Consider the following 10,189-nt stretch of genomic DNA (forward strand, 5'->3'; position numbering starts at 1 on the left):
AAAACAAAAAAACAATGACTTCTTATATGTTATTTGGCTCCAGTTGTGTTTTTTTTAAGAGAGTTTTAACGAAAAATCCACGATACTATTCAATTTAATGAAAAATCATATTTTTACACTAAAAAGTCAAATATGGTACTATTCACTTTACCATTTATTTTGTCATTATCGTTAAAACTTAAAGTTTTCAAGTCTTTTTCATTAGTTTTCTTTTTTTTTTAATGCAATGTGCTTGGTTTTGTATTAATTAATTGGCTTCCTTCTAATAAAAATAAAAATAATAATTGGCTCAAGTTTGTCAGACAGAATATTGACTTCATTTTCATTTGTAAGACATGGATCCTCTCCGGATCCATGTATTCTAATCCACCAAATTCATGTATTCAGATCATAGAAATTTGATCTAACGGCTAAAGTTATGATAACTTTTAAAATAGACTCTTGTTTGTAGTCGTTGGATCAAATTTCAATGGTCCGAATATATGAATTTAGTAGATTAAGATATATGGATCCAGAGAGGACCCATGTCCTCATTTGTATATTAAAAGATAAAGAGGTATTCATCAATTTCTCCCCTGAACTTGTGACCATTGGCCAATTTATCCCTTCAACTCTCAAAATTAGTCAATTTACACCCTACTGTTAATTTTTTTTTTTTTTAAATTTTCCATCTATTCTTTTCTTAATTTTCAATCTTTCTAATAACTTCCAACAAAGTACTAAAATTAACATAAACTCACCTGAATAATATAGGGTAAAATGTACAAAAACATAATACAGTTAGTATGTAATATGGGTTGATTATAAGAAAAAGTTATGAATCGGGTTTAAAGCATGTAGAAGAAGAAATAATAACAAAAAGAAATAATAATCCTAAACTCATAGATTAGACCTATTTTAATAAAATGGGTTATTCTTAATAAGGAGTCGAAAATTATGAATAGACTAGCCATTTTTTTACTAAAGCTCGATTCTCTGCAATTTACTTGAACTTAGCTTTCACTTTTATAAAGAAAATTGTATTCACATACAAAAATTTACACATCAATCCTTTTCGTTATCAATTTTGTATGGTCAAAAATCAAATAAAATTACTCCATACTGATTTATTATGACTAATAATACTATCTATGATAAATTGTAAAATTCTAAATTTTAATCTATTTGTAATAGGATAAAGATATAGGAACATGATTAACATACATCTTATTTAGTTTCTTACACACACTTGTTTAATTATGATCAAATTAAAAAATTAACAGTAAATTGGCTAAATTAAAGTTGAGGGGGGAATTGACTAATTATGAGAGTTGAGGGGGGAAATTGGCCAAAATTAAAATTGAGGGAGGAAATTGGCTAATGGTCACAAGTTCAAGGGGAAAATTGATGAATACCTCAAAGATAAATTACAACCCATTCCGTGAAAGAAAATTCAAATTCTATAGAAAATAATGTTTTTCCATAGATAGTATGTACATATATATATATATATATATATATATGTGTGTGTGTGTGTGTGGGTAACATATTATATACATGGGGGAGGGTAGATTCGAGACACTATTTTTTTACCTTAATTTTGAAACAAGTTTGTGGGGCTCACTTTATAATGTATTTCAACGATCTGAACCGTCTATTTGTTAAAACATCATTTATAGATCATCCATGCAAAAAATTAGACAAATCCAAAACCATTGAGACATATTCATTTATAATGAAGAAATATGGATGGATACGATTCTACAAAGAAACCTTAAACTCTTAATCTAACGGTCAGATTTAGATGATTTTTGGTAAATATGATATTTGAGAGAACACATAAAAGATAGACAAGTCCCCAAAAAACATGTGTCAAAAGTTGTGGAAAAAAAAATGATGCCACAGATCCACACCGTACACACACACACACACATAAATATGGGTACATTCATCAAAATTAACCGAAAATTATTGTACTATAAAACGTTTGGTAGATTTTTCAAACACAAAACATGGTTACATTCTTCAAAATTAACCGAAAAATTATTGTTCATAAAATGTTTGGTAGATTCTTCAAACACAAAACATGGTTACATTCTTCACAACTATAATTAAAAAATAATAACAATAAATATTTGGCTTAACGACATGGATACATTTTCATAGCAATGAAAATTAAAGTACCCATACAAGTTCAAAAATTGGATAAAAAAATGAATCGATTTTACATGACAACACAAATTTAGTGATGTGGAACTAGTGTAACTTTGGATTTCTACACATGAATAATCTACTCTCATACCATAAAAAAATTATGCTTCCACTATAAATATTCTTTTAAAAATATGAAAAACATTCTTATATAAAAAAAAAATGGTATAGCACAGATGAGGATCTTTTTGGATACTCACATTTTATTCGTTCATCGTATATCGTGCGGTCGGCTTGCATTAGGTTTTGTTTGTGTTTAATTTTAAATAAAAAATTTAAAATAATTTTTGACCATACGATGTACGATTAACAGATATAACGTAACGATAAAAGAGGATCTGGAATCCAAATCCGTATTGCACAACTGTAAGAAAAGGGTTTAAATGGTTGCCAACTAACCATACTGACATGATCAGAGTTCATCAATTGTCTAATACCAGAGGTAACCCTAGCATTACTGATCAGAGTATCTTTCTCTTACATACCAGTTCTTCAGGTGCTTCTTCAGCGTCATTTCTGTGGGCCTGCGTAACACGGGAGATTGTCTTCGTTTAAGGGCAAGCAATCCAAATAATATCACAGATTAGACTTAATCAGTCGAACAATCCTTTCTTGACCACACTGTGACCCAATCTCTCCCTCCAATACCAAATCGAACGGCTAGGAGACCTCTACCAGTTTCTCGAGATCATGAACCCTTAAAACCCATCAAATCACTTTGTGTCCACGATTTACCATTCTCTTTTCTTTTGTCGGCTATATCTTTTTTTTTAGGATGTTTAGAATACGGTTAGTAGATTACGCATTAGTATGTAAATAGAGAAATTTTTATTTTAAATTTTTTAACATATGCTCTCACAACTTATAAAAAGATATTTGGTATACTATTTTATATTCCGAATACATTAAAAATTATGCAGGTAATGAAATTATTAATATTAAACTTTCAATATCAAATGTTTAAACCTCCGAGTTGTTTATCACTAACTTGAACTTCACTCATGGAGAACTAAACATAATTTTGGACAATATTTTGATTCTTTAAAAATAATATTTTAAAGAATCGTGTATATTTTTGTCATCTCAAACCATGTAGGGCAATATTTTAGTTCATTTGATATTTTATCTTTTTAGTCTATTGAGAAAAAGTATGATACAGCACTCATACATTCACTACTATGTGTTGTTTAAAATTAAATAAACCCCCATTTATATCTTATTTTCTATAAATATTTTTCTAAACACAGATTATTTGTAAACATATTTTTAAAAATATTATTTTTAATAATAAAATATAACTTAATGTGGACTCGTGAATCATGGAGAAAAGGGAGAGTGGAGGTGGTTTTAGAAAATAAGTGCATGAGTTTGAATTGTTACAAATAAAATATTCAACGTTAAAATAGAATGTAATTTGAGATGAAAAGTTAAACTAAGTAGCTTAATGTAAAAAAAATAAAATAAAAAAAAATAAAATAAAATAAACTTGATTATTGCATCAAAACATTACTCGTGTCTCATGCTCTTTTAGTTGAGTTTAAATTTTAATTCAACCTGATTAGGTATTTGAGTATACGAGTATAAAAATTTTAGTGCCTAGGCGTTTGGAGGTAGGATAGAGGATAAACTTACCTCTAAGTTGGGTTTTGAGTTAGTGGACATGCATGTAGGAGTGCCCAATAACTGTCTCACTTATATTCTCATTTTAATCTACTTCTTTTCTCTTTGAAATCTTAAGTATTCATGAGAAGATGAAAAAAGAGGTAAAAAAAAAGGGATAATTTGGATGCAGTTCTTAATTCCTAACACTCTTTGATTAAAACCTTAATGATATTCAAAGTTTAATCCAAGTTCCTTGACTTTGTACACCTCATTATATTACTATTAGTATTTATATTTATATAGTTTTGACATTAATTGTTTGATGTTTTATGAGATTTATAATCCTATGAACTTAAAATCCCTCATTATAATACTATTAGAAACGGCTACAATAAAAAAAATTCAAACATTTTGATTGAACAAATGGATAAAAACTACGTAACAATATGAAATAATAAATGGCAAAAGAATGTATCCATAGCGTTAAAAAATTGGTACATTTTACATATAAAATTTTACAAAAAAAATTGGTACATTTTACATATAACAAAGTGGTACATTAATAAAGAAAAATGAGTACATTACAAATAAATTAGGGTACAAATAAAAAAGTTATGAGTACAAATGAAATTTTAAAAAATATGAGCACAAAAAGAAATTAATACATGGGTACAAATTAAAACTAAAAATAAAATAGTACAAATTAAAAAAAAAAGGTTGCAAATTAAAAGTGGGTATAAACTAAAAATATAAATATATGATACAAAGTTTAACCATAAAATATAAATATATCATATATAATTTTTCTAACACTAAATGAATATTTTAAAATTTTAATGTAATATGTTATTTATTAAAATAATAATATTCATTAAAACCTAAGAACCTTAATAAAAAATTACAAAGAAATAAAATTTTAATAGAAAAAAAAGGAATGTAAACTTAATTTCTCCTTAAAAAAAGGGAAAGAATAGTTGTCTCTCCTTGACCATGCATAACAAGCAAGCCTAATGCCAATCTCAGTGTAGATGATAGGGGTACTTGTGACATTCTCAAGGGCATATCCCTCCTGCCAAGATATAGGTAATGACGTAAATATGAGGGATTACGGTCTTATCGAACATGACAGGAATATCTTAATAAAATCTTCTTAAAAAATGAATGTAAAAAATGGTTTAATTAATATTTTTATATTATGTGGGATATATAAATTCTTAAGCTGCAGATTCTGGATTCATCACTGGCCATTCAGAGCAATATGAACAACCAAACCCTGGCCACCGTTCCGTTATACAGTAACCCCGTAATGTTTCATGCACAACCAGAAACGTTTCGGTTTCTAACCGAGACGAACTCACTTTATGAGTCTTACTTGAGGAAGGCCCACTTCTCGGATTCCACCATTTCAATCCCAACCCAGCTGAAGATCTTCAACCAACCCAGTCATACCAATTTTTCGCCCGAAGTTCCGCTTGTTGGTGTTAATGATAAAGGACCGGAATCCCAAGCCGAAACGCCCCCGGTTCTTGATGGAATCGCTGCTGTTGTAGGGCAACATGTCCTCTTTGGTAAAAAAAATAGCAGTACCTCAAATAATGGTGAAAGCTCTCTAATTCCGGATTTCGGCTACGTTTCGGACCGTCTTGGTGCCGCCGAAACTTCGATAAAACATGCTGATAATAAGAAGAGTAACGTTCCGGTGCAAAAGAACTATCGGGGAGTGAGGAAGAGGCCATGGGGAAGGTGGTCGGCGGAGATAAGGGACCGTATCGGGCGGTGCCGTCACTGGCTGGGGACTTTCGACACGGCAGAAGAGGCGGCACGTGCGTACGACGCGGCGGCGAGGAGGCTGAGAGGGGCAAAGGCCAGGACCAACTTTGAAATCCCCTCTGTGTTTCCCCTCTCGTTGCATTGTTCACCACCTTCTTCTTCGGATGCCAAGAGAGCGAGAAGTGCTAAGAGGCCTCCCAAGGGTTCGAAAAGCAACAGAAAATGCTCAGTGGTGACCAGTGTAGCTCATTTGTTTAGTGAGGCTCCCACTGATCTTAGAAGTAGTCAAGTTAAAATTCGGAATGTGGAGCTGGATTTGAAGATTGGAGTTGGAGTGAGTTTTAATGGAAATTAAGTGTTCTTATTAACTCCTCTATATATATATATATATATATAGTTAGTATTTCCAATTTGGTTTATTTTCCATTTTTCTTTTTCTGTTTTGCCTTTTGGGTTCTGACTTTAGTCATGCATGGATGGGTTGGATCAGCAGCTATTGTTTGTAATGCATGTAAATGTAATTAACAAGCCAAGGAATTTGGTTGATAATTTGTAGCCATCCCAAAGCTTTTAGAAATATCTATTATTTATATCTATATATTCTATTGTTAGTAAGATCGATTATTTAGAAATTGATATAGTTTTAATTTCCTTCGCTCTCTCTATATTTATGTATAGATTTCAATATGCATATATATTTGTGTTCTTGGCCTGGGTTTTAGTGTTTCATTTTATTCTCAGAGGCTTCACTCTCCTTGAGAAAATTCCTGTGCAAGGGTTGATCCGGAACCGGATCCCCTCCGCAACCAAAACATCTAAGGTTAAAGATCAAATGATCTGGGTCTTTAAAATTTAATTTAACATTATAAACAAAGAATTTTTTAAAAAATTATAATAATTGCAGTTATTAGATCAAATTTCAATAATTCGAATTGTTTAATTTTTAAACTCAGTTTTTTTGTGTACGGATCCGGTTTCAATTACCCATATATTTAAGTAACTGTCAACTGTGGGGTTTTTGATTTGGCAGATGTATCTTTCTATACGGACTGGTGGTGAATACTGACAGTAACTTTGATGGAGGTACATTTTTCCTGATTTTTCTGCAGCATTTAAAGAACGGATGATGATGATGATGTGTGCAGATAGCACAGAGAGAGAGAGAGACTTGAGTTCTTCATGGTCTCTGGCTCGTTGTAAACCATTGAATAGTGCAAGTATGACGACTTCTATGAGACCTATTTTCACTGCACTCATGTCTTTGATTGCAGACTGCACTGAGATCTCAGGATCAGAAAAAAGGCATTACAAAGTGAACATAATATAAAATCTAGCTAAAACCTAGCTGTAGAATATAGTATAAAATATTTTTTTGTTATTATATTATCAACTGTTTTTATGAAACTGACATTATTTCTAATATTATATTCGATTTGGGAATCCATAAAGTTAAAATTGGATTTCGAGTAACAGTTCCCCGCACCATGCATCCGAGTATAACAAATGGAACTTGTGTATGATGCTTCGACATGTCGCGTCTTCATTTTCTTTAAATAATACTCTGATTCTGTTTCTTTTTGTCAAAATATATAAATCCGTTTAAATATCTAGCTTAACTAATATTGTTTCCAAGATTTTGAAAAATAAAAAAGGAAAGTCATAAGATCTGTGGTTAATTTCAAGAAGACGCCCATGAAAGGCGGGTGCAGTGTAACTGTAGAGGAGTGAAAGAAACAGTAAACGTAAACCATGGGAGGTTTTTCTGGCTTCAACAGGGAATGGCAGAGTTAAACTCATGGTCCATAATTTAGGAAAGAAAGGGATTCTCACCGGATTCCGTCATCCTAATTCATCAAGTTTGAGAATCCGGATCATTGAAATTTGATCCACTAATTATAAACAGGAGATATTTAAAAATTATAATAACTTTAGTCGTTTAATCAAATTTCAATGATCCTGATTTCCGAAATTAATGGATTAGAAGAAAGATCTGGACATGATTCCTTTCTCATAATTTACTTTTGTACTGATCTCATCTGAGGGAGAAAAAAAACATATAGCAGATTTCCATTTCAATATGATGCGGACACGCCACCTTGTTATTTACACAAAGTATTGCAACAATAGATAGCGACATTAAGGATAATATTAGAGAGATTATTTTTAAAATTAAATTTACAAACTAAATGACATGATTGATAATAATTAGATTATTCTTTTTTTTTTTTGGAAAATAATTAGATTATTCTTTAAGTATTGATTAATGTGCTTATTCATACTGGTAACACATTATTAATTGGATTGCAAATTTAGTTAAAATTTTTAATCTTCCAATCCTTATCCGACATTACTAAGATATACTCTCATGCAAACCGCCAATGTTACATGACAATCCACTTAATGCTTAGCTACATCTTTCATATATGTATTAATGACTCTATATACATATTAAATTTGGTATTTAAATTCGGTTGATATTTTAGGTTCACTAAAAAAAATTTACAAACTTTTTAGGATAAAGTAAAAAAAACTACCTCAACTATTAATGTCACGACACTTTCATACCTCATCTTTTAAAATTGACAATGTTATACCTCATCTTACGAATTCGTGCCAATGTCAGACCTTCGTTAGTTTTTCTATTACTTTTTCTGTTAAATGTTGACATGGCCAGAAACGGGACCCATTTTTATTAAAAAATAATTAAATATTAAAAAAAAAAAAAAAAACAATAAACCAAAAAAAAACCCATCAACCCGTGTCCCCCCTTGCCAAAAACCCAGATCCCCTTCTCTAAGTTCTCCCTCACCCAACCCTCTCTTTCCTCTCTCTTTCTCTCTCTTCTCTCTCCTTGCAACCTGCATCCCTAAAATCCCAAAACCCAGAAACCATTCCCACCTGAGTCATCATCACCAACGAGCTCTCAATCTTCTGAGCCGACGATCGCCGATTAACCCCAAACTTTCCCCGCCACTCTCGCTGGCGTCGAAGCTCTTATTCAGGCACCACAGGTGCTTCTGGTTCCCCCACTTCAAATACCACGACAAGTTGAAATTGTGCAGAGGCTTCGCCCTCTCAGAATCCATCGCCATGGACTTCACCTCAACTTTTTCCTCCTTATCCAACCCGCCTATATACATCATTTATCGGAAACTCAGACCAAAGAGAGCCACTCTCAGATCATAACTCTCTCGCTCTCTCTTTCTCACGCCTACTCTGATTTTCTAGGAAAAACAGAGAGTTTTTCTATTGGGATTGTTGTTGTTGCTGTTGTTATTGTTTTGTTTTTCTCTCACAAATCGCTGGAGGGGCAAACTCCAGGGGCGAGGAGGAGAAGGGAATGTTGTTGTGGAGTTGTGGCTAGAGTTAGGGATTGGGGGCGATTGGGGGTCATGGCTGTCATCGCTGGAGTCAACGACAGAGGTAAGGTTGTCGTCGGTGGGATCAAAGAGGAAGGTTAGGGGGGGATGGGTGGGAAGGATTTCTTGGTTTTGGGATTTTAGGGATGCAGGTTGTAGGGAGAGAGAAGAGAGAGAGAGAGAGAGAGAGGAGAGAAAAGGTTGGGTGGGAAAGAACTCAGATAAAGGGATCTGGGTTTTTGGGGAGGGGGACACGGGTTGATGGGTTTTTTTATTTTTTTATTTTAATATTTAATTATTTTTTTAATAAAAAATGGGTCCCGTCTCTGGCCACTTCAGCATTTAACAGAAAAAGTAACAGAAAAACTGACGGAGGTCTGACATTGGCACAAATTCATAAGATGAGGTATGAAAATGTTGTGACACCAATAGTTGAGGTAGTTTTTTGTACTTTACCCAAATTTTTATCATCTCGTTTGGGCCTAAAATAACGATTTGGGCTGAGCCTAGAGTTATTTTTGGCCCAATAAAGGATACTGGGAATATTCTGTCATGGGCCGAGCCTAGTGGAGTTCAGCCGAATCCTATCAGAAGATGGTTTTATCTGGATAGGGGTTAGGTGATCAAATCCCAGTACAATAAGTATTCTCGAAAACTAAGAATGCTTTGAATCAGAAAAGATGCCAAGAACCAAGGGTTAAATTTGAACGATTAGAGAGCTGGGTTCAGAATCCTACAAGGGATCAGGATTGGTTGAGATATATCTGGACTGGGTTAAAGAATAAAAGGACGGTAAATTGAGAAAAAAAAGCATTTCATTAAAAAAAAGAGTGGATTCTTGAGGTTACATTCCGCTATAGTAGCTTGACCAACGTGAAAGTGGAACAAGTGCATGCCCCATACACGAAATTGAATATTAGAGTATAAATCTCATATCGGTATGAGGCTTCCAGTCGAATATCTGACTCCGCCTATCACTTTATTCTGCTTCCATCATCTCTTTCAAGAAGCCAACTCAATCAAGAAGCCAACTCAATAGCTTCTTTAGTGAAGTTCCATTTCGACCACTAAGGAAATCATTGCTATAAATAGAGGGGGGAATGCATCATTCAAGCCTATCCAATTCAACACACAATTGCCTTGCACAAACCTCTCAAACACCTTGAGATTTTTATTTTCTTTTTTACCGCCAACATATATTCAATTTGGATAAACAACACTGTGGAGACAACTGGCAACATCTTCAGTTTGGATAAACAGCGATGGAG

General features: G+C 32.9%; 1 protein-coding gene across 1 annotated transcript; it reads left to right on the forward strand.

The window, feature by feature from the left end:
* Nucleotides 1-5,050: 5,050 nt before the first annotated feature.
* Nucleotides 5,051-5,917, forward strand: LOC137707436 (Integrase-type DNA-binding superfamily protein). Its single transcript, XM_068446301.2, has one exon. It carries the CDS (start codon nt 5,051-5,053, stop codon nt 5,915-5,917), a length of 867 nt encoding a protein of 288 aa, XP_068302402.2.
* Nucleotides 5,918-10,189: the final 4,272 nt, after the last annotated feature.

This window comes from Pyrus communis, chromosome 17 (genome assembly GCF_041283825.1).
Source record: "Pyrus communis isolate YQ-2024b chromosome 17, ASM4128382v1, whole genome shotgun sequence".
NCBI lineage: Eukaryota > Viridiplantae > Streptophyta > Magnoliopsida > Rosales > Rosaceae > Pyrus > Pyrus communis.

Excerpts from the sequence above, each read along its gene's own strand:
- LOC137707436 (XM_068446301.2), top strand. The coding sequence starts at position 5,051 with ATGAACAACCAAACCCTGGCCACCGTTCCGTTATACAGTAACCCCGTA.